The sequence below is a fragment of the Trematomus bernacchii genome, unplaced genomic scaffold, assembly GCF_902827165.1.
Source record: "Trematomus bernacchii unplaced genomic scaffold, fTreBer1.1, whole genome shotgun sequence".
NCBI lineage: Eukaryota > Metazoa > Chordata > Actinopteri > Perciformes > Nototheniidae > Trematomus > Trematomus bernacchii.
Window position 1 is genome coordinate 14356274 of NW_022987828.1, and position 26875 is coordinate 14383148.

At 41.9% G+C, this 26875-nt stretch overlaps 1 protein-coding gene across 5 annotated transcripts in view; it reads right to left on the reverse strand.

Annotated features, from left to right (window-relative positions):
• Positions 1 to 921: 921 nt before the first annotated feature.
• akt3a (v-akt murine thymoma viral oncogene homolog 3a) overlaps positions 922 to 26875 on the reverse strand; it is a 59746-nt gene continuing 33792 nt past the window's right edge. For 3 of the 5 annotated variants that reach the window (XM_034152350.1, XM_034152349.1, XM_034152347.1), the window contains 11 exons: positions 24498 to 24609; positions 21426 to 21582; positions 20439 to 20570; positions 20256 to 20321; positions 19265 to 19333; positions 17176 to 17298; positions 16410 to 16538; positions 11110 to 11324; positions 10448 to 10535; positions 6297 to 6399; positions 922 to 5074 (listed from right to left, as the gene is read on the reverse strand). In XM_034152350.1, the coding sequence (XP_034008241.1) occupies positions 4989 to 5074; positions 6297 to 6399; positions 10448 to 10535; positions 11110 to 11324; positions 16410 to 16538; positions 17176 to 17298; positions 19265 to 19333; positions 20256 to 20321; positions 20439 to 20570; positions 21426 to 21582; positions 24498 to 24609 (1280 nt within the window). In that variant the 3' untranslated portion in view covers positions 922 to 4988. Of the gene's footprint in view, positions 5075 to 6296; positions 6400 to 10447; positions 10536 to 11109; positions 11325 to 12436; positions 14187 to 16409; positions 16539 to 17175; positions 17299 to 19264; positions 19334 to 20255; positions 20322 to 20438; positions 20571 to 21425; positions 21583 to 24497; positions 24610 to 26875 lie in introns of those variants that run through there. The other 2 variants (XM_034152351.1, XM_034152352.1) reach the window with 2 other exon arrangements.

Sequence of the window (26875 nt, forward strand, 5' to 3'; positions counted from 1 at the left end):
TTGAATGATGGGATAGTAGACTAAAAGCTTTAGGAATCCAAACTATAACATATAATAAGTACCCTGTATCAAGATTGATGCAAAACAAGTGACATCTGACCTTTTTAGAGAGATTTAGAAAGAAAAAAACACTTCTGGGGTCATTTGGGTGCATTTTCCATATCTCTGGCCCCCCTCATTCGATGTTGATGATTGACATCTCTTTTGAACCGTTAGAGCCAATAGAATCGAGGGGAAGTTCCTAAAATCCATCTAAACATTACCCATTGGTGAATGAGTGATGCGTAGCCAGAATGCCCAAAACCGGAAGCTGTCATACACTCGTAGCAGCTAATATTAAATCTTCGTTATTGACATAAATATGATGATGGATTATCAGTAATCATTTCAAAGTGACACAGACACATTGGATTAACCTATGGATTAACCTTCAGCAGCGTTTTTATCGTTTTAATGCCATTGAACACAACTTTTGATCAGAAACAGCAAAAGGTAAGACAATGTCCCGTGTTTGCTACCTAAAGCTATGTGGTGTGATGTCTGGTTTTGTTTCCCATGCCGCGAGTTATGGTCGCTCAGTGACTTATATTTCTGGAATCTGTGGAATCTCAGCTTGCTAATCGATATCTTGTTTGTGCAGATTCGATAAGTAATAAGGGTATTTTAACGTGAGTTATTTGCTAAGTGCGTTAGCATTTTTTCGCTCAGGGCTAATTCAGAGCCTTTGATATTACCCTTGTTTCGTTTTGCTAAAAATTGTTAATATCGTCAGTTAGCTGAGTTTCTTCCCGTTAAGTGGATATGACACAATCATAGTTTATTAAATATTAAGAAGCCCTCAGATGCTGTTTCTTGCAAGATGTTGTGTTTTGCCCCCGTATTCTTTAGCCACAAATGAAATGAAGAGTCGTGGCCAGTGCAGCAGATTGACATAGTGCTTTATTGAAGCCGTCTGTAAGAAGGAAAATAATGTGCATCCCTATCATATACATTGTGTAAAAATACTAAGGATGTACAGTGTAAAAAACAGCTTCATGTTGATGGTAATCTGTTGTTTTCACATCCTGGCGGCTCACCGGCCAGCAGCGCTCTCTGTTTCACCTCCAGACTGTGTCAGAGCGTCAGGGAATCACGGCCCTCTGGGAAATATCTCACACAGCTGTACAGCTACAGTAGATGGACATGACATTAAAACTCAGTTACACTTTGTAATACTTTTACATGTTTCGCTGCTTTTTGTTTGCTGCTTATAAATAAATGCATCTCATGCTTGTTCATGTTAATAATCATGATGATAGAAGACCAGAGGAAGAAGAGAGGGAGGTCGAATACTTTCAGAAATCCTTCCAAACGCCGGAGCTGTTTACTCGTTTCTGCATTAAACAGACGTGTTTTCTGACTTTGGCTGACGCTGTCGGTTCATTAACAGACGAGATCAAAACAGAGCAGCTGAGGTCTGTTACATTTCATCCAAATCTGTTCTGTTGAGTAGATGAACAGTACAAACAGCAGCAGCTTTGAGTGAACTTTAAAAAGGTCCTTAACGTTTAAGGAATGACTGACATGAGTCCACAACTGTTTCATAGTCTTTAAGAGGAACCCTACACTCATGAGGAGCTCCATCTTCTCCACTTACAGTAGTTGGAGGATCACTTTTTTTAAATCTCTTACCTTGGAGTAAGCATTTTTGCTGCCAGTAAATAAACTTGGAATGGATCAAAGCAGAGGCTCAACGGAGGGAAAACTTTTTAAAAGCGATGGAGAAGGAGTCGGGGACATCAGTGGATTGTGAGTTTATGAAGACTGACCAACGGACTGAGCGTGATTCTGCAGCGCTGAACCGAGACATCAGAGCAACATGAAAGCTATCCGTCGTATGTGAGGGGAGATGTGCTTTAAAAATCCTCATTTTCTTAAAAACATAAAAAAGCTAAAAATCTTCCTTTAAAGCAGGGCTGAATCAGATTCTTCTGACTCATATAAAAAGTGATGGATGTGAAAGTGCCGTGGCCAAAGCTACAAAGCGGTATTTTATGAACTCTGGTTTCTAATGATTTTGGCGGGAAGCGCGCACATACAGCTCGAGCTCCTCAGACATCGCAGACATGGGTCAAAGCAAAGCACAAATCCTTCCAAATACATGGGAGCGTTTGCTTGAGCCTGACGAGGTGCCAGCTGGGAGGAAGCTGCTCTCATTTTGAACTCCTCGGCTGCTTCAGCTGTGCCAGACAGGCTCAATCGATCACAGAGAAGCAGTCCTCACAAGAGTTCTGAGTGCCACTTTGACTCAGGCCTGCGGACAGAGGACTGCAGCATGCCGTCCTTTTCTACTTTCTGCCATAAAGCGCCTTTGCCAGCTAGTAGCAATTTAATGGATGTGCAAGTGAAAAGCAGATGGACTTAAAAGCAGCGGAAAAAAACAGGTAATGTGTCGTATAAGAGATGCCGGTAAAGAAATAAAAGGAGGAATTTATTTCAAGGACAACATCTCTGGAGACTTAAACTGCAGAGCGAAACACGACTACACCCCCTTACTGCTAAACTCCAAAACAAAATGACATTAAATAAATTAAATAGAAAATAAATTCAAGTTATCCATCAATGATAAGAATAAAACATTCAAATAAATATTGAATACAGTTTTCTACGCCTTATGAGAGCACATCCCCTGGTGCTCTCTGTAATCTGTCATACAGATATTAGGGTCTTCCACAAGTGTTTTAAGATTCAAATAACATTTCAGATTTAAACAAATAAATGTCCTCATGTGTGTTTGTTGCTGGATTTTATATAAACCATAAGGCTTACTGGCGTTTGAAAACAGGAATTGAGGGGATTTTAAATCTTGGTGGTCAGACTGGAAGACATGACGACGCAGACAAACAACGTCCAGCGAAGAAGTGACAGTCGCGTTAAAGACAGAAGAAAATCCCTTCTCTTACTTAAAGGAAACTGCTCTTTCTCATCTACAATCAAAATAAATGACCCACCTTACAAACTCACATTAGATATCCTTTATCATTCGACTTTCTCGACTCACTTAAAAAGTAGCACTTACAGTTTAACATTAAACCTTACCGCTTTACATTCTGTGCTGCACTTTCTGCTCAACTTCCACTTCCTCTCTTTCTCTCTGCCCCAGCTTTCCCAAAACACCTGTGGTGAGATTAAATAAGGGCACCATGTGTGTTAATAACCAAACAATGAGATGAGCTTTCATAGCAAACACCTGTGGGATGATCTGGATTGATAAAGGTGTTTGTATAAATATTTTTTTTTTTCTGGGTGAATTAACGTCTGTCTTTTAATGCGTCCTGTCAACACTGGGCTGTCACATTTTGGTCACAAAACAACACATAATTTAAACAAACGATGGAAAAGGAAGGCTATCTGCTTTCCCTCCTACATTCTTTCAGCCGTTTTTGTTTCTTGAGGTGCTTTTTTTTTTCTTCCTCTCAGCCCTAAGAAATATTTTTTTCTAGAATAATGTAATAACAATAGAAAAAGTTAATAGAAAAGCGATGAGTAGAACAATAAATAGAACATTATATATATAATATATTAAATAATATATAATATATATACTATAGCCATTGCTGGGATTGGTGTAAACCCATTAATGTTGATGAGTACCTCCTAACGGAACATACAAAACCCTTCGTAACAATCTCACAGGAAATCTGCTGTAATCTCACTCATTAATACATAATAAATTATCACTTTATAAATATGTCATCCTTCTTGGAGCTGTTCACCTGTAATCCCTCTCTTTCATCTTATCACCAATGCCCGGCCTGGACTTTTTTCTCACTCTGCGTCAGTCTCTCTTTCTTTCAGAGACAGAGAGGTACAGCCATGTGGTTCAAAAAGCCGTGACAACAAGTCGTCACAGTAAAGCGACGAGTTTTCTCTTTAGGGACACGACAGAATTACACTCAGAGGGAAGTAGAGAAATAAATAAACAAAAACATTCAAAACTAACTGTTTTCCTCTCGTTTTCATTTCCTCACTAATGGATACATGAACCACCTTGCACTGCACTGTGGGTAATGTAGTAAAGCTCATGGTTTGGGAGCTTCATCCTTCTGAACTGCTGTGCTTTGAAGTGCGATCTTAAACACAAACCTATTATAATATCTTGCGCACTCACACAAACATGACATCCTATAATAACCTACAGAGTTGAGCTGTACATAGCAACAGCTGTTCTGCAGCTGTTCAAGCATAGACATTAATAAAGTGTTTGATTTGTTGCTGGCGCCTGTATGATGATCTGCAGCATTAAGCTAGCAGTGTAGCACCGGGTTCAGTAGTAGCAGTATATAGTAGAAGTAGTACCTGTAGTAGTTGAAATAGCAGCAACAATAATAATGGATTGCACTGAGCAAAACCTGAGTGACATCCTGCTTCAGGATTCATCTCACTGGTGACAACTGCAAATGCAAGGCAGCCTCAATCAATCCCCGAACCTTTAAGGTGAGGGTTTGAAACCAGACCCGAGTGTCTCTGAGTCTGAGAGCATCTCTCTGTTTGCAAAAAGCCTGAGATACAACCGGTAACGGCAGTTTAGGTTTGAATGAAATGCTATATCTCCTTCTTACTGATGAGAAGCCTCCTTAAAACACATCAGCTGTTCTCTAAGTGGATCAGTTTAGGAGTTTGACACATGTCAAAGCACAGCAGGCCACCGGTGATGCTCCTGTCATTAAAGGGACATTACATAGTAACTGATCACATCACAGTTCGGATCACCTAGGGCTGCAGTGCAGGATCACAAAGTGAATTTATCTGGGAGTTCTTTCTAGAAAAGGGATTCACCAAAATTAGAAAAAAAAATGGAAGCAGACTGCAGAGGTGAAAAAGAGAGGATGAGGAGGAGAGGGGAAAAATCCTTCAAGTGTTTTTGGGTCGGTCCAAAGCTGTGGGTCTTTCTGTCCCACGCTGATGACCTCAGAGACCAGCTGTGATGATGTCACCGTGACAACAGTTTATTCCCGCCCGCTGGCAGAGTAGGAAAACTGCGGGAAGTGTGGTCGTCTCTCGTTGTCCAGACAGTCCATCCCGTCCTCGTCGACTAAAGAAACGTTTGGATTCAGAGTTAATTACAGACATAATTCATGACAATTCAAAATCAGAATATGAGTATGTTTCCTGTAACTGTCCCAATGTGTTCACACTTTATTTTTCCACTTACCTTATTTCCCTTGTCTGTCGTTTTGTTTCTTTCCCTTACCTTTCCTTTCCTTTCCTTATCTGTCCTTCTTTCCCATGCCTTTCCTATACTCTTTCCTTCCTCCTTCCCTTCCTTATCTCTTCTCCTCACCTCTCTCCTTTCTTCTTCTCTTTCCACATTCCTCCCCTCTGTCCTTTGTATCCAATTCATTTGGCCTTATTGACATGACTAATACGGACGATCCCAGAGTCCAAACCCAGTGTACTTCCTGTCTGCCCTTATGTGTAGATTTCTCTGTCTTTTTCGCTCCGTTGATCATCCTCAACAACATTATTTTGCTTAGCAGCAGCAGCGTGTTATCTAGTGTTAACAACCTCTGAAATGTCCGAATTGACCAATCAGAATCGAGTATTAAACTAAGCCGTGTAATAAAAGTATATAATCAGGTGGATTTTTCATTAGGATAAGTTGTTGTACTGCAGATTTAAACGGAACAAAATTCAATTAATGAGCGTGTCTCCGATGTGACAGCCCCCTGTTAACTGACTGATGTGCGACCTACAAAACAAGTGGGAACCTCACATTAGCGCAGAGAAACACATCGGTTCCACTCATGCATAATTCAGCGCTGAAACCGGCGTCTTTATTCCAAAAACCTGTGAAGAGCTGCATGGCCTGAGGACTATTACAGAGACACATTCAGAGTGTCTGTTACCTCAGTTAATTTGAGGTGAAATATCTCACCTCAAGAAAGAGCAGTAGCACATATATTGTTTAAAACAGTAATTAGTAATCAAAGTGAGTTAAAAGTAGAATTTTTATCACTTTTAGGTGCCTAACAAACAAAACATAATTTATTCAAACTTCTAAACAAAACACTTTGTTAACATCATAATCCTCTGAAGTACTTCAAGTATATGAAAACACATAAAGCACTCACTGTACATTGTTTGGTGGGATGTGTGTAATATTAATCTCAACACTTGTTAAACACACACTTCTTCAGATTCTGCTTATTTCTCTACTTCTCTATACACTAAGAATATCCTCAGTTATGTAAAACAAATGTTAATGTGAGCATCTGTTCTGTGTGAGGAAGAGAAAGGGAGACAGAGAGACTCACATTTCTCTGGTGGAGTGATCGTGATGGTCTGGGCCGTGAACTCCTCGTCAAAGTATCTGGTGTCCGTCTCCGACGTCACCTGAGGCTTGAAGGGAGGGACCATCTGAGAGGAGAGGAGGACAAAGGTGAGGTTGTACGATAACACTTCCACAATAGAGCAGCTGTTCGAAGGACACCAAACTCGACACAAACTTTCTTTCTTTCTGCCATTTTCTTGATTTTAATGAATGATCCTTTTCTTTATTATCTCATTATAACCTTACACTTTGGGATTATTGTCCTTAGTCATGGCAATAAGGCAACATGAATTGGAAACAAAGGAAAGAGGAGAGGAATGTGGAGAGAGAAGAAGAAAGGATAGAGGAAAGGAGATGAGGAAATAAAAGGAGGACAGAAGAGAGGAAAAAGAGTTTAGGGAAATGAGAGGAGAGGAGGAAGGAAAGAGAAAAGGAAAGGAAATCAAAAATTAAATTAAATGTTGAAGTTAAAAGCATCAATCTGGTGCACTTTGAGAGCAACATTAGGAGATCTATGGATACACCTCTCAACATCCATATGAAACAGAACTGTAAATAGATTTTATTTTTCTTTATGGATATTTTTACAAATCACTCCCCTTTCAAACTGTATTCTTGTTTATTAATAACAACTTTCTTTTACTGTCATATAGTATTTTATACCTGTTTACTTTATTCTCTTATTTTTTATAACTATAATGATCATATAAAGATGTGCTTTTACCTCACTGGTTGGAGAAAAAGCTTCTTATATTCGTTAGCATAGCTAGCTAACCAGATGCTAATAACAACAAAGTTATTGACTATATGATCAGTATGACAGATGAACAGATCGCCACTGGGCTTTCAACTAAAGACACAGCCACGCAAACACTGCGGCATGTGTACGGCTCCTTATGGGTACTGACATTTTAAATGAAGTGCCGGAGCGACGTTCTGGTGCTCTCCGGCAGCACTACACCTCTTATTATCAAGCCCCTAGGAAGTGCGCCGGACTCTGTGCCCAATATTCGTTGTGTCCAAATGGCGGTACTGCAACTTCCGTATCAGTCCGTGACGTCACCCGGCCCAAAACAACTTTTTCCCATTGACTAACATGGGGAAAGAGACGTCTGTAATTCAGCGGATACTTTTTCAGTATGAACTATTTTATAGCCCTTATTATAATCATTAAGTCCTTAAAGTTGTAAAATGCACTAAAAGCCGAATCTAGATTTATTTTCTCTCTCCATTCATTCTAGTGAGCCGAGAGTGGGAGCTCGGGGGGCGGGGCTTAAGGGGCGCATGCTCTGTGAGCGCACATACGGGTTCTTCTGCTCTGGCAGCCAGGCATGATGGGTAATCTGTGACGTTTCGCTCTCTCAAAAGTTGGGCCATTTTGACTTCATGCGCCAATGAGCAGCTCTCATAGGAAAGAACGAGACCCCGCCTCCCACGCTGTATAGAGTGGCGAAGTCCCTCCCCTTCCGGTTGAGCCCCATGGGACCTTATTTCGGAAAAGTTATGCATTGAAGTCAATGGAGAGAGAAAGATTATCTTTCGATCCCGTTTGAATTGTGCCACGAATTACACATATGATGTTTGTCAATTTAAAAGATAATTTTGCAAGTCAAAAAAATTAAAATGTGTCGTAAAACTGTGAAGTAACACATTTGTTTGTGTGAAAGGCTCAATGAACTACATCTCTGGTCAACCACACACGTCACCAAGATGGCCGTCACTACTGTCTTGTCAACAAACGATTGACTATCACCACAATGAAACACGTCCTGAAGAATGTCATGCAAAGCCTGCCTTCCTTTGATTCTCTCTGAACTGCCTGGTCGTTTTAATGTTTAATGTCAACCATTTGTGCAGATAGCATGAAGTAGAAAAGATCGCCGATGCTAACGTTAGCGTTAGCATTTCTCCCCCGGAATTAAATGGTGTATTATAGAATGATCACACCGGTGACAGTACTATTCAAAGGGTTCACGAAATATGACTACTACTCTTACTGTTTAACATTTTGGGTTACTTAATGTTACTTCATGTTAAGGCTAATAAAAATGACAAGGCTGTAATGCTAACTAACGTGCTAGCTACTAGCTAGGTAGCTAACTTGATCAAGCCACTCCTGGTCGTTTCATCAGACGGGAAGCAAAAGAACGAGCAAGACCCATTGCTGGTATAATAACAACCTGGTACTAAGCACACAGGCATCTTGTTAAAGTTATCTTATCTTAGCCAGCGCCATATAGATAGATTATATCTATATTGCGCTGATCTTAGGTATCTGAATGGTGGAGGTAAACAATTGTGACATCACTTACGCGACTCTGGGATTTGTAGTCTTTCTAGTTACGTATTTTTCATAGTCTTATATTTCAACAGTTTTACGACAAACTGTGACTTTTTTGACATGGAAATGATTTTTTAAGATTGACAAACATCATATGTGTAATTCATGGCACAATTCAAACGGGATCGAAAGATAAGTTTTCTCTCCCCATTGACTTCAATGCATAACTTTTCCGGAATAAGGTCCCATACCCCGGAAGTAAGTGGGAGGGACTTCGCCACTCTATAGAGTGGCGAAGTCCCTCCCCTTCCGGTGGACCTCCATGGGACCTTATTTCGGAAAAATTATGTATTGAAGTCAATGGAGAGAGAAAGATTATCTTTCGATCCCGTTTGAATTGTGCCACGAATTACACATATGATGTTTGTCAATTTAAAAGATAATTTTGCAAGTCAAAAAAAAAAAATGTGTCGTAAAACTGTGAAGTAACACATTTGTTTGTGTGAAACGCTCAATGAACTACATCTCTGGTCAACAACACACGTCACCAAGATGGCCGTCACTACTGTCTTGTCAACAAAACGATTGACTATCCTCACTATCACCACAATGAAACACGTCCTGAAGAATGTCATGCAAAGCTGCCTGCCTGCCTTCCTTTGATTCTCTCTGAACTGCCTGGTCGTTTTAATGTTTAATGTCAACCATTTGTGCAGATCGCATGAAGTAGAGAAGATCGCTAGCGTTAGCGTTAGCATTTCTCCCCCGGGCTTAAATGGTGTATTATAGAATGATCACACCGGTGACAGTACTCTTCAAAGGGTTCACGAAATATGACTACTACTCTTACTGTTTAACATTTTGGGTTACTTAATGTTACTTCATGTTAAGGCTAATACAAATGACAAGGCTGTAATGCTAACTAACGTGCTAGCTACTAGCTAGGTAGCTAACTTGATCAAGCCACTCCTGGTCCTTTCATCAGACGGGAAGCAAAAGAACGAGCAAGACCCATTGCTGGTATAATAACAACCTGGTACTAAGCACACAGGCATCTTGTTAAAGTTATCTTATCTTAGCCAGCGCCATATAGATAGATTATATCTATATGGCGCTGATCTTAGAGTGGAGGAAAACAATTGTGACATCACTTACGCGACTCTGGGATTTGTAGTTTTTCTAGTTACGTATTTTTCATAGTCTTATATTTCAACAGTTTTATGACAAACTGTGACTTTTTTGACATGGAAATGATTTTTTTAAGATTGACAAACATCATATGTGTAATTCATGGCACAATTCAAACGGGATCGAAAGATAAGTTTTCTCTCTCCATTGACTTCAATACATTATTTTTCCGAAATAAGGTCCCATGGACCGGAAGTAGATGGGCGTGACTTCGCCACTCTATCCAGTTCTTATTATACATCCATGCTTATTATACTTTACATCCATGCTCTACACCCCTGTCATACGAGACATATACCACGTGATGACACGTTAGGCTTGTGTTGTGTTCAAGGACCCTGAGCTTGGACAGGAAAAACAGGCACTCGCTTGTTTAATTATTTTGCGGTCTAGATTTCTAAATCTAAATTATTATTTTTTTGCGTGTGCTTATAAATGACCTCGAGGGCCGTATCAAATGGTCTCGCGGACCGTATACGGCCCGGAGGCCGGAGGTTCCCCACCCCTGCTTTAAATGAATGCAATGTACACACAATCACTTAGAAAACGAATGGGAGTTCAATAACTGTTATCTACCTGCCCTCCCATTGTGCTTTATAACTAGAGGGTACGAGAACAGCATGAAACAATAGCTAAGTGCGCATTATTATTATATCACTTCATACCTTTCTATCATAAACATGCTGCCAGTCAACGCCAGAGAAGAAACTGTGTCTCATTATTTCTTTAGCGTCATCTGGTCCTCCACCGAGCCTAGAGGACACGAGGGGATTGTTAAAACAAACTGAGATCAGAGGATAGAAGCAACAATTCATTTAAAACAAACAAACAACAGAAAGTAATCAAACTTATATATATCGTCGGAAGTAATTAGAAGATATTTATTCACTTTCTTAAGCAAAATATACTGAATAAAATAAAAATGAAAACTCCTGCACAATGAATTTCTTACAGCTGGGATGTACACAGATGCTGGAAATGATCCAATCAGAGGACCAGAGAAAGGTGAACACACGAGAAACAAACGTAGGCCTACGGGTAATTACGGTAAAGAAGTATTTTTTTAAGATCCATAAAACATCACTCAGCAATAATGTTGTGAATTTATGTGAGCGATACTGTGTTTGAGAAATAATATTTTTGTATGTAAGCTGTGTCTTTCCTTCATATGTGCAGAGATATCTTTAGTGCGTCAATATGTAATAAGAGATCATTTCTGATGTTAGGGACCAAAATGATTCACCTGCAAACTTTTTCCCCCGACCTTCCTTTTACCACTCTTACATCCCTCCCACACACACACCCCCACACACACACACACACACACCGTTTGTTGGGGTCTTTGATGAGCAGGCCTGACAGCAGGGACTTGGCGTCGGAGGACAGTGTGCGGGGGAACTTGATGTCCTCCATGAGGATAAGCTCGAACAGCTTCTCGTGGTCCTGGTTGTAGAACGGCAGTCGTCCGCACATCATCTCGTACGTCACCACGCCCAGACCCCACCAGTCCACCGCCCGGCCGTAGTCGTTGTCCTCCAGGACCTAAAAAAAGAGACAGATACACAAGGTTTGCTTTTTTTTGTAAATGTGACCATTTGTTTTATTGGACATCTGCTTTAATTCTGCGTGTATTTAATTGGACTATACAGAGTGCCCGAGGAAAGGAGAGCCAATATGCCATTTTGCACGAAGGATACATTAAAAATACAGTAAAAGTTGCCCAAGAAGAACAGAAGCACACACACACACACACACACACACACACACACACACACACACACACACACACACCACACACACACACACACACACACACACACACACACACACACACACACACACACACACACACACACACACACACACACACACACACACACACACCACACACACACACACACACACACACACACACACCACACACACACACACACACACACACACACACACACACACACACCACACACACACACACACACACACACACACACACACACCCCCCCCAACCATCATGGGATGGCAGGTCTTCAGAGGCCCCTGGTACAGTAAGGGAGTCACTGTGCTGGCGTTTCCCCCCCGGTCCCTGCCAGCTCTCTCTGGCAAACTGCTCCTTCTACTGGCAGGGACAGAGAGGACCGTCCCTGGATGAAAAAGCCAGGAACAGCAGCAGGGGTCAGGGCCACTCTCCCCCCCTCAGAGCTGGCTCTCAGGTACTGTACGGACAGACTGAGAGCTGCTGTTGTTCCGCCGTATCAAAGTCTGGGCTGCCGTCCTGCTCTTATTCCCTGCCTGTCTTATCCCGAATCCTCCGTCTTCTAATCATGTCTTCCCTCGCTCGTTCCTTCTCTTTTAAAGCTCTCGTGTTCCTGTTTGCTCTCCACAAGGAAAGCTAAAAGGAGGAAAGGGATGCAGACCCAGGAAGAGAGGTATTTCAGGTGCTGTTGAGGTCCTCTTCAACATAACATGCTTATTAACATGATGAGTGTGTGTGTGTGTGTGTGTGTGTGTGTGTGTGTGTGTGTGTGTGTGTGTGTGTGTGTGTGTGTGTGTCAGTGCTGGAGAGCAGCCAGAACAGCATACGTTGCACATCTCTACGATAACAATAACGTCTCACTCAAGGCTAATAATAATAATAATGGACCAGTTGACGATAATAGACACGCGTATGTGAATGCATTCGAGCACATAAACATCTTTTCGACACCACTATTATAAACTACAGGATGAAATTACAGCAAATGTCATAATATTAAAAGATTTCAAATATACCATACACTAAGCTAATATCTGCCATTAGTAGAAGCGAGACAGGTGGCAGATGCAGATAGTACGAGTGTCACAAATACATAAATAGCTTAGATTGATTCGAGTAGAGACGTGTTTATCCAAACTGCAGACTTACTGTGAAAATACATAACCTACAAATAAAGCCTCATATGAAAGTGTGTGAGCTCCACATTGACAACTTCAAGTATCAGGCAAATTATCTAAAAGGTTATTTAAGGTCAGCTTTGGGCGTCAAAACTGCCTTATAAATCCATAAGTATGATATTTCTAAATGAATGATGCTACATCTGATGAATCAATAAGAAAATTAGGAATATCTCACTTTGAAGCCAAATCATTCTTATTTTGGTCTTTGATAAATACTCTCTTTAATCAAATCAGGAATCCTATAAGTCTGTGGGAGAGATACTGTAATACCGTCGCCAAAGTTTAATGAAAGTGTTTTTTTCTAACATTTCTCTCTGCAGTTACTCCTAAAAAAAGGTGCAGATGAGGTGTGTTTTACAAACCCTACATTATATTACATTAAATGTCATTGCACTATGATACTATATGAGAAATAACAACAAACAGTTTCCCAGCAGCTCGATGCTACAGAGAGCCGGTCATTAACTGACGGAGCTCACACACTCAACACTAAACTGCTAATGATGCAGGCGGCTGCTGCAGTGTGTGCAAGGCAACATGTGCGTGGAAGTGAATAAAAGAGTTATGAGTGCTATTTTATGTGTGTGTGTGTGTGTGTGTGTTTGTGTGGGAATAACGCTGGTCACCCTGCTGGCAGCTGCAGAGAAGAGCTGGGGAACGTTAGCGCGCCGCCAGCTCCAGATATACTATTGATTGGTACGGCTGGAGGGATAACACTGGCTTAGACTGCTGGGAGACTGTCAGCCACACACACACACACACACACACACACAGCAGATGGAATATTTATCCGTCCTCATCAAATTCATAAAGTTTTGAGAGTGAGACAAACTAGTTAATGTTTGGTGTTTCAGTCCCTGCAGGGTTTATGAAATTCAGAGCAGCTCACAACGCTGTTTTCCATTCTGATCTACAGGGCCGCTCGTTGAGTCTTTGCACAAAAAGGTACAGAAATGTATAGAAATACAAACAGTCCAGTTGGGCATGTATATATGTATGTGCATGTTAGAGAAAGTGTGTGTGTGTTTGTGTTTGTGTGTCCTGGGACCAAAGAAAGTGGTACAGTAGCAGCTCGGTTGCAGGCAGGGAGCAGATTAATCCACACAGAGCCAGAATGCTGCCCCACAGCCTTAGGCATGGACGCATGGCAGTGTGTGTGTTTGTGCTTATGTGTTTATGTGTATATTTTAGAAACAGACAGGACAAATAAATAGGACAAGACGGTAGAAGTCACAAATTAGAAAAATCAGCAGGACGCGACAGAAGAGAGGACGAGGAACAGAAGAAGAAGAAGAAGAAGAGTAGAGAAAAAGCTGTGATTAAAAGGTCCTGTCCTGTCCTGGTCCCTGTTGGGGCGGCCATGTGGCAGCGAGGCGCTGCTCGGGGGGCGGGGGCTTTGGCAGCCTGGACACCACTAGATGGGACGGGCACACACAGCCTGTGGCTATACCAGCCCAGATACCCAGCAGGCTACAGGGAACACACACACACATACACACACACCTCATATACTGGGCACAGTGAACGTACACTCACATATTGTCGGTGTCACACGGAGACCTTCTATCTCCAAAGTGTCATCATTTGGAAACCGGTTTGTGTTGACACTGTTTTTTTGACATTTTGCATGTTTCACTAACAGCTGACTGTGCTGTTATGTTTATGAAACATTTACAGTAACAGTAAAAAAAAAAAAAAAACCTACAATGCAAAACATATACAAACAAAATAAAAACAAACAAATAAATGGAGTCGGCCCAAATCCATTCCATTCAACACTTAATAAAAAAATAGCCACGAAGAAATGTGTCAACCATAAAAAATATGAGAAAACAGAGAAAACACTCCCCATGTGTTTTCTCTGACTCTGTTCCATCCCTTTATAAAGGACCTTACGCTGCTCATTGTTTGGTATTCGTGATTGTTTTTGACTATCTTTGATTCAATAAGAAGATCTAATGCATTGAGAGTACAGTTCATTCCCAGCTTTGTGTAGCTGAAGTATCTGAATGTATGACTTCCTCCAGGCAGCGGACACAAACCCTCTCATCTGCCCTCTTCACTGATGGCAAACATGGGAAGTGTCTGAATTTCACTCCTGTAACCCTGAAATATTTTCTCTTCCTTCTCATCTTCCTCTGTCTTCAACCCCCCCCCCCCCCTCTCTTTTTAATCCCGGCTACTTTGCATCTCTGTAACTTGGCTCCGAGCAAACCGTGTTATTTTTACACGCGGGCGGGCGAGCAGAGCGTGCGGGCGGGTGAGTGGCGGCGGCGGTGGTGTAGATTTCCAGGTTTTTTTCCGAGCACCTTCCTCCAACCTCGCCCATCTGCCGCCATCTGCCTCGCTTTAGCCCGCACTTTCTACTGCAATCACACACACAGCACACACGCGCACACACATAAATGCACACAGACGCACATCCTGTGAAAAATAACCAACAGCCTCCAATCAGCTTTTGGCACGCAAAGGAAGGGACTCTAAAAAAAAAAAAAAGCACAAAATGCTGCGCCAAATTGTCCTCCATACTTTTTCAAGTGGGATATACACTATGCCTCTCCACTGCTGCCTTCATCTCCACATCTACATCGCTCTGTCTCCACCACCCACAGTCCTGCAACACCTCGCCAGCTCACTGCGGCCTTCGAGTGAAGCAGCGCTGTTGGCTGGACAGCGGATGACTGAAAAAATGATTACAAGAATGTAGTTTTGTGTGTGTGTGTGTGTGTGTGTGTGTGTGTGTGTGTGCGCTGTGCCCTTTTCCAATTCAACCGACACCCTCGTTCACACGTATAAGCTGCATATTTACTGTTCACCCTGATATTATGGAAAGTGTTTGCCTGCGAGATTGCAAATTAAAATGCACATGCATAAAATCCGCCGTAAGAAGGTTTCAAACGTCAGAGGATGAAGTGCATTGTGGGTAAAGGGTGGCGATGCTTTTATGTACTACAAAGTCTGAGTCAATCTGCTCAGTTTAGAGACAAACAGTCAAGATCTGCATGTAATGTATATATGTATGTAATTCATCAGGTGCATTTGTACTATTTAATGATTGTGTCGTATTGGAAGAGTCTACATTGTGTTGTGGGTGTGGTTATCTAATCGATCATCATTCGGTCACATATACATCATGTATACAAAATACCCCTACTTTATGTAATCACTCTCACAATGGAGTGTAAAATATCCTTTAAGATATATATTGATGTTTGATGTTTATTTTGCATAGTCAGGTTTGTTTTATGATTGAACACATTTAGGATTATTGAGCAGATGGATAGTTGTCGTACCTAAAATTGAAGCACCATTTTGTAAAAAAATAAACTACTGTAGTCAGTAACAGTAATGTGTATTGGTGCTAAGGAATCTGCCTTTCGATTTGATGCTAAAATCCCTGCTAAAAAGTAACCGATGGTACTGTTTTTAAATCCCCTTTGAATGGCTAAGATGCTGTATCATTATTTATGACCTTCAAATTCATACCTTACTTCTGCTTGTTAGAAACCCAGGAATTAAAGGTTATTCTACTGCTGCACACTTAACTAAATGCATAATAGGGCTAGACAGAGTACAAATGGGTAAAATAGTGTTAAAGATCAAATAAATCGAGTGGAAATGTGAAAATACTTTGAAATGTAAGCACCAAGAAATGAGAGAACGAGTCTTAAGACCACAGATTAAAGAGCCTACCTCAGGAGCAAGGTACTCGGGCGTGCCACAGAAGGTTTTCATGGTAGCAGCGTCTGTGATGCCCTCCTTGCAGAGGCCGAAATCTGTGATTTTGATATGCCCGTCTTTATCCAGCATCAGGTTCTCCAACTGGGAGGGGAAAGAAAGTACACATCAGTTCCCACAATGCAACTCAAACATCAGTGGAAATTGATCTCTTATTGTGTCATCATGTGCGACTGAAAATCAATACAATACTCGCTTTTTTATTGAATACAATTATTTTCGTTTTGCCGGTGAGGAAACTCATATTGTATTCCCCCACATTGTTGCAGTACACACACTCAGACACACAAACAAGCAGAGGAGGGAGATAAACTTCAGGCGTGTTGTGGAGCCACTCAACCTTTACATTTTAATGGCTGAAGTGTTTTTCTCGCTCTCTGTCTGCTTTTTCTCCTTTCTGTTTTCTTGGCTGCTGTGAGCAGGGCCGGGGCCAAAGCTGCCAGGCAGACACTCAGACATCTACCTCTCTACCTCTGTGGCATCAGCATCCCCCCCCCCCCCCTCCCACACTTCTTTACTGCTTAATGTCTGTGTGGGCTTTTCCCCATCCCTCTCTTAATTACTACACATCCTGAACCTCTCCTCCTGGATGCAAATAAACAAACTCTGGAACACAAGGTGTGGGGGCACAACAAAAAGTTTTCCACCCAAATATCTGATCACTCTCATCCATGCCCCCAAACCAGCCTCCTCTCCCCCTCCCCTCTCTGTTTCTGTTTACCTTGAGGTCCCGGTACACAATCTTGGCTGAATGCAGGTAGTCGAGAGCCGAAACGATCTCGGCACCGTAGAAGCGCGTGCGCTCCTCTGAAAACACCCGCTCTCTGGACAAATGGAAAAACAGCTGCGGGAGAAAGAGGGAGGAAGAGAGTGGGTGAGAGAGGGGGGAGAGAGAGGGGAGAGGCAGCAGGGACGGCACAGCAATAATTACTGATTTATTGGAGGAAATTAGCACAACACAAACTGGCTGCCCGCACCATATTGAGATGATAGATAGCGGAGGGGAGGGGGGGGTTGTGTGTGTGAGGGGTGCTCGTGGCTGGGTGGGAGGGGGGGGGGGGCGTCTCGGAGGAGGGCGGGTGGAGGCGCTCGGCAGCTGGCGCCTCATCTCCCCTCACACACACACAACACACACATACCTCTCCATGTTACCCTCTGGGCTAGGTTGGCATGGTGCTGGCGTAGAGTTCGGCGACGGGGGCCAAATCAAGAGTTTAATCAATACACCAGTCTAGTTAAAGACAGGCCGACCGCCGCTGCCGCTGCCGCCGCCGCCGCCAACACTCTCTTCCCCCCCCTCCTCCCATTTCAACTGCCTCCAGTGCAGCTCTCATTAGGGCCTAACTGGCCTTGCCCCCTGAGCCTCCGTCTTCATTTACTCCATTCTCATATCCATCCCTCTCCTGCCAAGACGCTCGTTTCCATACTTTAAAGAGAACACAACTCGTTTCTCTCCCCAGGTGGCGTGACCTCCCGTTTCGCCCCCTTCCTGCCTTTTCATCGCTCACCTCACATTCCCTTCATCTCTCTCTCACTTCCTAGCTGTCAGTTGTCGAGTTGTCACTGTCACACGGCTACACATGTGGCACTGAAATGACACCAGCCTGCTGCGGCGCAGCAGTCAAGTCGGACAAATTACCCATGAGGCCAAGGGGTGCATATCTCCCCATTAATTGTTCGGGGAGGTTTGCATATGGCCGCTGGAGTGATGCTCACAGACCACCTTGCTCAAATGGTGTCCGTGTGTAATATGTGTGTGTGAGTGGTGGGGGTGTGGTGAGAGGGGGTAACACGACAGGTGGGCCTTCATCAGTGTACTGGCAGCTGTGACTGTGGCAGGTTTGTAATGGGTTGTGTGTGTGTGTGTGTGTGTGTGTGTGTGTGGTCACAATTTGTCTTATGAGGTAAAAATGTGCTCTGTGTGTTTGTGTTAGAATGTGTGATTGCTGGTGTTTTGTGTGTGTGTGTGTGTGTGTGTGTGTGTGTGTGCTCAGGCCTGGCACTGAACTTCCTAACTATCTGGGAGGGGAGCAGGTGACAGTTACACTGAGGGAATGAACCAAGATTGCAAAAACGGCCCGATTAAAAATCGGAGAAATGGAAAAGTGGGGGAATCCAAACTCATTTCGTCTCCGACTGTCATTTTGGCTATATCTGCCCCATAGGTGTGTTCATAAATAGACACAAGCAGGAGAGCGGTGGAGCGGGAACAAAAAATGAGAAGGCAAGCGAGAGGCCAGTTGGTTGGCAAATTAACCGTGTTAGGAAGCAATCGAACAGACAAACTTTTGCCACTTCTCGAGTGTTTCCACGTCTTTACATTCCTCTGCTCCACTGCTATGGCTGTTCATCACCAAAAACACAATATTTCCCTATTTAAAAAAATGATTTGTCTTTGAGAGACATCCATAAAGTTAAGGAACCCACCCTACATTACAAATATCTATCGAATGACAATTATAGATATGTATTATTAACGCTTTTTATAACCCTGATGTAACTATTAGTGGACATACAAGATAAGAGAAACAGCTAAGAAATGTGTCTTTTTGGTATTAATGTGTATCCATAGTCACGTTTTAACACAGCTTTAGCAGTAGGGTTAGTGAGTGCCTAAACACTGTCAGTTAGTGTGGTGGAGTTGTGGTTTAACTGGCTGTTTAAAGCGGTACCACAAAGAGACCGGTAACCACATACAGCACAACCATCATGAAAGTGTGTGTGTGTGTGTGTGTGTGTGTGTGTGTGTGTGTGTGTGTGTGTGTGTGTGTGTGTGTGTGTGTGTGTGTGTGTGTGTGTGTGTGTCTTACCTCTCCTCCATTCACATACTCCATGACGAAACAGAGGCGGTCTTTAGTCTGGAATGAATACTTCAATGACTGAAACAAAGACACACACACATAAACACCATTTATAAAACTGAATTGATTCATGTGTGTCAAAAACATTAAATCATTTAGGCAACACGTTTGATTCCTGTTCAGTACAATGTTTATTGTGTCTGTTGCGTGTTTTGATTTTTGTCAATTCACACTTATGTAGCCAGGTGCCTAATTTTGTGGACTGAAATGATCCCACAGTGCAAACGAAAACGTAGTGTATAAGTAAATCTTACTAATCAAGTGCTAATCATTATGATGCATTTACCGACACAATAGATTTCAATTTTATTTCGGTGCAATAGGATGAATTGAAAAGCCTCAAATATTGTTTTTGATTTTGCCCAATAATACATTTGACCTGCACTCCCTACACAGAGCACAGCCAGTTTAAGTGAGCAATTTTATACTCAGCAAGTAGTCCGGTCCCATTTGGTTTAAAACAGCAGGAGCGGCACAACGTGATCCTTCATAGCTTCAAACTGTTTATCTGCTTATTCAAAGCAAATATGTGTGTGTTTTTCTTCTGTGGAAGAAACTTGCTAAACAAAAGAACAGTTGGTCGGAGTCTCTTTGTGGCTGCAGGTGTGACGGGGTAAACTCAGATGTAAAACGAATTTGCTCTCACAACAGTGCTTGTGAGAACGTTCATATACAATGTGTGTGTTTACATAATTTTTTGATAGAAATGAGCAGCGGCTTGTATTGTTTGTGTGTATGAGCACTTGAAAGACGGTGTAAAGTGAACAGATGCGGCTGTTAATGTACAACAATTTGGTGTCTCACTCATAATTAGCCTCCAGAGACTCAGGTACGTAAAGGATCAATATGCTGTATGCGTATTCGACATGCTCTCTTACAGATGTCGGCACATTTGCATATGCGTAACAGCTAAAGTATTTTGTGTGAATGAGGTACTTACAGTGAGGAAGGGGTGTCTGGTGTTTTTCAGTACTCTGCTCTCTGTGAGTGTGTGAGCCACTTCATCCTGTGCAGATACGGTAAAAACAGATTCAATCAACCAAATGAATAGTTGAAGAGCACTCCATGAAATGCTCAAAATTAAAAGGAGGCTTGAGTGCCACAAACAGTCTCTCAGACTCACCTTGGCTATGATGACTTCTTTTTTAAGGATCTTCATGGCGTAGTATTTACCGCTGGCCTTTTCCCGCACGAGAATCACTTTACCGAAGGTTCCCTTTCCAAGCAGCTTCAGGTAGTCGAAGTCGCTCATTGTCTTGAGGAGGCAAACGCAGAATGTCAGTAATGAATTTACGCCTCAAGTTTAACAGTTCAAATAGTCTTTGTACGTTTTTAGGTCCCACTTAGGCAGTGTTCATGTATCCTTTGAAATGTTTCAGTCGAGTACCAATACTATTCTTGATACATTGCTTTGAGGAATATAAATGTGATTTCTACAAATCGTTTCTGTCATTTAACAAAAGAAGCTAAACCTCTCAAATGTTAAATGTTATCTAAACAACTGCTAAGAACTCAGCCTGTATAAAATACAGCCTCAAATGTGCTACATTTGGATTTAAGGAACCGATCATGTAAACAAGATTACTAAACTTGATATTAATACTTGCTGCTACAGAGACATAGGTAGCTTCTTAGTACGATTCTCTGTTTGTCTGTCCAACAGTTTGTCCTGAACCAACATTTGTTGACAGTTACTGGCCAAAATGTCATGGCATTTAATGTTGAGGTTAATGGTCCCCTTTGGATGAATCTAACAATAGACCATTAACATTTCTGACATTACTCCCAGCAAACCCTTTTTTAGTGTGGGGTGTTAAACACAGTGGAGCCTTCACGGGCCTCGCGCTAACCCTTTAGAGAGTACTTGATACATCCAGTAGAAATGTAACCCATGTGTGGCCTTTGTCCCGCCCCTTTAGTGCTACATTTACAAGAGTTTGCATTAATGCTTTTACTTTATTTTAATTTGGAAAAAACAATTAAAGCTCTTGTTATCAGGGGCTCTTTGAGCAAAGACAGAATAATGACAATGAACAACAATATTACAGCTGGAATCATTCCTTGATTTTGAGCACAGTGTGTGAGTATGAGTTTGTTGGTCTGTTCGCACCTGTTGTGTTACCTTGCGTTTGTGGTGCGTGGTGGAGATGTCCATCTCCTCCTCCACCATGTTGTCGATGTTGGTGTTGGGGCTGCACTGGATCCTTTCCTCCTCTTGTCTCTGCAGCTTGTCGGCCACCATCTGGATGGCCTCTGTCCACTCATCTCTGCATTTCACAACACACAACAAGACAATGTTTAGAGAGACAACATCTAATGTATCCGATCTGCTACGTCTGAACCATGATATTGTTTAAGTGGATGAGAATGACTAAGACATGATCATTTATATTTGTATTTCATGAAACCCGGTAATCTTCCAGGCAACAATACATCAAGCAGAAGTAAACTATAATATTGCTCGTAGATTCTTTAATATGGATAGTCACTTATATAACCATTTTTAAAGGCGCTAAGGAGTTTTCAATTAACATTTAACACCTATTTGTTCAACAGAGAGGAAACATGGTCAACTAGAGAATCAACCAGCTGAGCAATGATCACAGTGCAGAACTAATGCCTACCAGTCTGTGCGTGTGTGTGTATTTATGTTTATGTGTGTGTGTTGGTGTGTGTGTGTGTGTGTGTGTGTATGTAAATGCACACCCATGCATTAGAGAGAACAATGCATTATTGTTTGCTAACATTGTTCCTCCCCATTGACTTTCCATTAGCACTGCTGTTCAACATCTGTTGAGAGAAAGTGTGTGTGTGTGTGTGTGTGTGTGTGTGTGTGTGTGTGTGTGTGTGTGTGTGTGTGTGTGTGTGTGTGTGTGTGTGTGTGTGTGTGTGTGTGTGTGTGTGTGTGTGTGTGTGTGTGTGTGTGTGTGTGTGTGTGTGTGTGAGACCATCATCTGTAGCAGAAGGCTAGCCATGCATCAGGTTATGTAGACACGTTAACTGCATTTAACGATGATGAATATAATGGTTTATAGGAACAGGGCCAAACTTCTGATAGAGAAGGGAAGAGAAGGTCCAAGGGAACATGATAGCAGAACATTAAGTTATTTTTTGAAGTCATATGCGTCTCCAAAATTGTATATCTGGTGAATTGCATGAAAGCAGATCATGTTGTCTAGCGTTAATATTAGCAGTTTTTAAAGATAACATGCTGAAAATGTAGGTTCGACGACACTAAACTGGTTTCAGAAAGAATTTTCTTTAAATGTTTGCCCCCACTGATCTTGACTCAAACAGTGTAAATCCTGTGCTGCTGTACATGCAAGGGTTACATGTTAGCATAAAACACCAAGAGCACGAACTGAGGTGAACTTAAGATGATATTCAAATATTCAGAAATCCTCAGCACTACGGAGCAGCGAGCCCGGAGTTACGGGTGTGTACTTTCAAACACACTTACCCAGGGTGAGCCGTGAGAAGATCATAATAATGAAGCCTGCTTGACTCCCAAATGATCACCCCTGTGTCTTTTGTTTTGTTTTGAGTTAGATGCCCATATGTTTCCTTGAGGGATCCGGAAGAACATCCTAAACAGAGCAGTGTGTGTGTTCGAGATTTGAATCCCTTTCTACTGCAAAGACTTCAGAGCGTACCCTACACACTCCAAAACAAGGGCAAACTCAAGTTACACTCCATCTACAACAATGGAGCACTCAGTTTGTGGCACCCACAGTGTGTGTGCGTGTGCGTGTGTGTGTGTGTGTGTGTGTGTGTGTGTGTGTGTGTGTGTGTGTGTGTGTGTGTGTGTGTGTGTGTGTGTGTGTGTGTGTGTGTGTGTGTGTGTGTGTGTGTGTGTGTGTGTGTGTGTGTGCGTGCGTGCGTGCGTGCGTGCGTGCGTGCGTGTGTGTGTGTGTTTAGCTACATGAAAAGCAATGGGAACTCTCTCAAGGTCAGGCAGCAGATAAATGCTCTCTCTCTTGGTTAGAGTGTTTTTTGTATAATGAGTTTTTTTTTTTTTGCTAATGAGAGATAATGGGCCTGCCTACAGTTGGGCGCCGTGCCAACGCGTGCCACCCTCTCTGCGCACGGCTGGGGCTGCGGTAGTTGGAGTCCTGCCAGCGCTGGTACAGTACAACAAATACAGTAACACACACACACACACACACACACAGAGATACCCAGTTGTGGCGCACACAGTTCTTTCCCATCCACTTAAACTTCAATGATGCACACATCTTGTGCACACACACATCTGGAGCTCGCAGTCGTCCCTCTTGCATATTGTGTACACTTGACTTTACTCAATATAAAAGATATAAGCTTTGTTTTAACTCTGAAATATTGATTGGATTATTTATAGGCAAAACTATTATAAAGCAAAATATAACAAAGACAAAGTTGGACAGACAGTTCCAACAAACACACACATGCACATTCACACATTAAAAACACACACAAACTCAAAGGATGCACAGAAGCATCTGTGGTCTTCTGGGCAAAGCTGTTCATTTTCTGGAGATAAACACCTCAGCTCCTCAGAAAGGAACTGAGCAGCTGGAGAATTTATGCCAACGCTACTTGAAAGGTCTCCCTTCCACTCTGTCTCTCTCACCCTCTCTCTTTCCACTCACACACACACACCAACAAATACAATAAAGACTCTCTAAAGTGCAAACCTCCTCACACATACATTTGCCCTTGCTACTATTACCCACATCATATTTGTCTAATTTAAATCCATATTTGATTTTAAAGTTGGGCATGGATGTTTATTCGTATTTATTTAGCTTGCATTCATTTTACAATATTTTTGGTATTTTTCTTGTATGTACAGTATAAAGTTTTCAAGTTGAGTTCAAGCATAACTAAGTTTGACGAACCAAAGTGTGATATTAAAAATACTTTCTTAAATATCTTGAAAAGTGCCATTTTAACTAGTTAAAATGGCACTTTTTTTATACAAACAGCTGCTTTTAGATTAATGTCATGTGGTCTAAAGACAGTATATATTCAAAAACCTATTCCTCCAAAAACATCTTATTTTTAACCCCGACATATAAAAAGAGTATTTTTCACGTCAGGCTTGAAAGAAATCTCTAGCTAAATATCCTCCTCTAATACCCTCTATGTTTATTGACCAACAACGACTAGAGGATGGTTTAAGAGTCTTTAGGGAACCGACCTCTCATCAGGCAAGTCCACGTGGAAGGTCCTCTCGATGACGGTGGTCCACTGGAGGCAGCGAATGATGAAGGTGTTCGGCTTCGGCCTCTCTGTCTTCATCAGCTGACATTCTGAAACAGGCAGCCACAGAAACAGTGTTTAAATAAAAATACAACAGAGCTAGGATCTTCTAACTGTATCTAAAAATGTTGATATCTGGTGAGGGAGCTTTAAGTTGTTTGATAAGCTAACATCAGTGTGACTGGTCCTAATGTTTTAACTTAACATTTCTGCTTTATCAGACCTTACAGCAGGGGTGTCAAACTCAATTTCATCACGGGCCACATCAGCATTATGGTTGCACTCAAAGGGCCGGTTGTAACTTTAAGACTATATCATTAATTAATATAACTTCATAATTAACTACGTCTGAAAGCAGAAGTCTAGAGCAAATAATTGCAAGTCTCTTCAGTAAGAATGTCACAATATGATTTTAAAAGAAAAGCCACATTCTGGAAAAACATTGATTGTGACATTTTGAAAAGAGAAGTGACATTTTGAAAAAAAAAATCTATTTATGAGAAAAAGGCTAATTCTAAGAAAAAAGGCATATTTGGACAAAAAAAGTCAAATTCTGAGAAAAAGTCAAATTTGAGATGCATTGTGGGACATGTCGTTTATGGGCAACGTGCTTCTGTAAAGTAGCATGTATTAATAAACATATTATATTCTTTGCAAGCTCTTGTGGGGCCACATAAAATGAAGTCGCGGGCCGGATTTGGCCCCCGGGCCTTGAGTTTGACACCCCTGCCTTACAGTATGAGGAGATATAATGTATGTGTGTGAATGGAGTTCATTAATGTCTGTTTGTTTATGGTTTGTTTTTGATAAGTTATTGTTGCAATTTGCAAGGCTTATTGGATTCACAAATAATGTCATGTGATTTATTTTCTTGCCTTGAGCAAACATTTATTTTGGCTTTAAAAATAAGTACTATATTGATCATCCAATTAAGAGTTTTGAGTTGTTTTTTTAAGATATATGACTCCACCTTCCTAAACGTAAATATGTTCTTGTTTCTACATTGAACTGATTATCTCTGAGTTGTGGTCAAAACAGGACTGTTTAAGGGATAAAAACAAGTAATCATTACTCAAGAAAATAATCAAGATAGCATTCATGTTGCTGTTGACTAAACAATGCAGCTTGGACTAAAATTGTTAGTTTAAAAAAGGCACTAAGTTCAGCCTTATATGATTCAAATAAAAGTGGTTTTCTGTGCCAAGGGATATTATGTGTTCCAGCACATACGCATCTGGCGAATATCCGAAGAGAGACATTTCTGCGAAAATGGGCAATACAGTAGGCCATTATTACACAAATGCATAATACAGTACACAAACGCAGAAACGTACGCACACAGAGCCAGATGGGGCTGTGAGCTCGCTGTGAGCTCGCTGTGGGAAGGAACGCATCTTCATTGTCCCTCAGCAGTCTCTCTGGTTATTGGGGACAAGAGCTGAAGAGCAAACTGATCCATCTTCTGTCCTCTCATCTCCCCCTTTGATGTACAGACATCACCCTGCATTTCCCTCACCCCTCTGTTCTCTCCTTCCTTCCTTTCCTCTCCTCTGTTCTCCTGCTCTGTCTTTGGCTATCCCCTCTCCCAATTACTTCTGTTTAAGTGTGGCACAGCACAGCATGTCATGTTTCAGCCTAAATATAGACAGGAAGGTTAATGACAACCGTATTCAGGTAGTACCAAGGCCGAGTTTCAATCTAAACACACACACACACACACAAAGAAGGTACTACCTGATTGTGAACATGGCCTGCTGTGCTGCCAGAAAACAAGGTCATGCTATGGTTGATGCCAAAACTCTCACACACACACACACACACACACACACACACACACACACACACACACACACACACACACACACACACACACACACACACACACACACACACACACACACACACACACACACACACACACACACACACACACACACACACACACACACACACACACACACACACACACACACACACACACACACACACACACACACACACACACACACACACACACACACACACACACACACACACACACACACACACACACACACACACACACACACACACACACACACACACACACACACACACACACACACACACACACACACACACACACACACACACGTGATATTGAAGTTTGGATGTTAGCTGAAATTGGGTTGTTTGCCACAGCAGGCAATTGTGAAATGTGTGTAGCAGTATAGTGGGTGGATGTGAGTGCACGCATCATTGTGTGTGTGTGTGTGTGTGTGTGTGTGTGTGTGTGTGTGTGTGTGTGTTTGTGTGTGTGTGTGTATGTGAGCGACA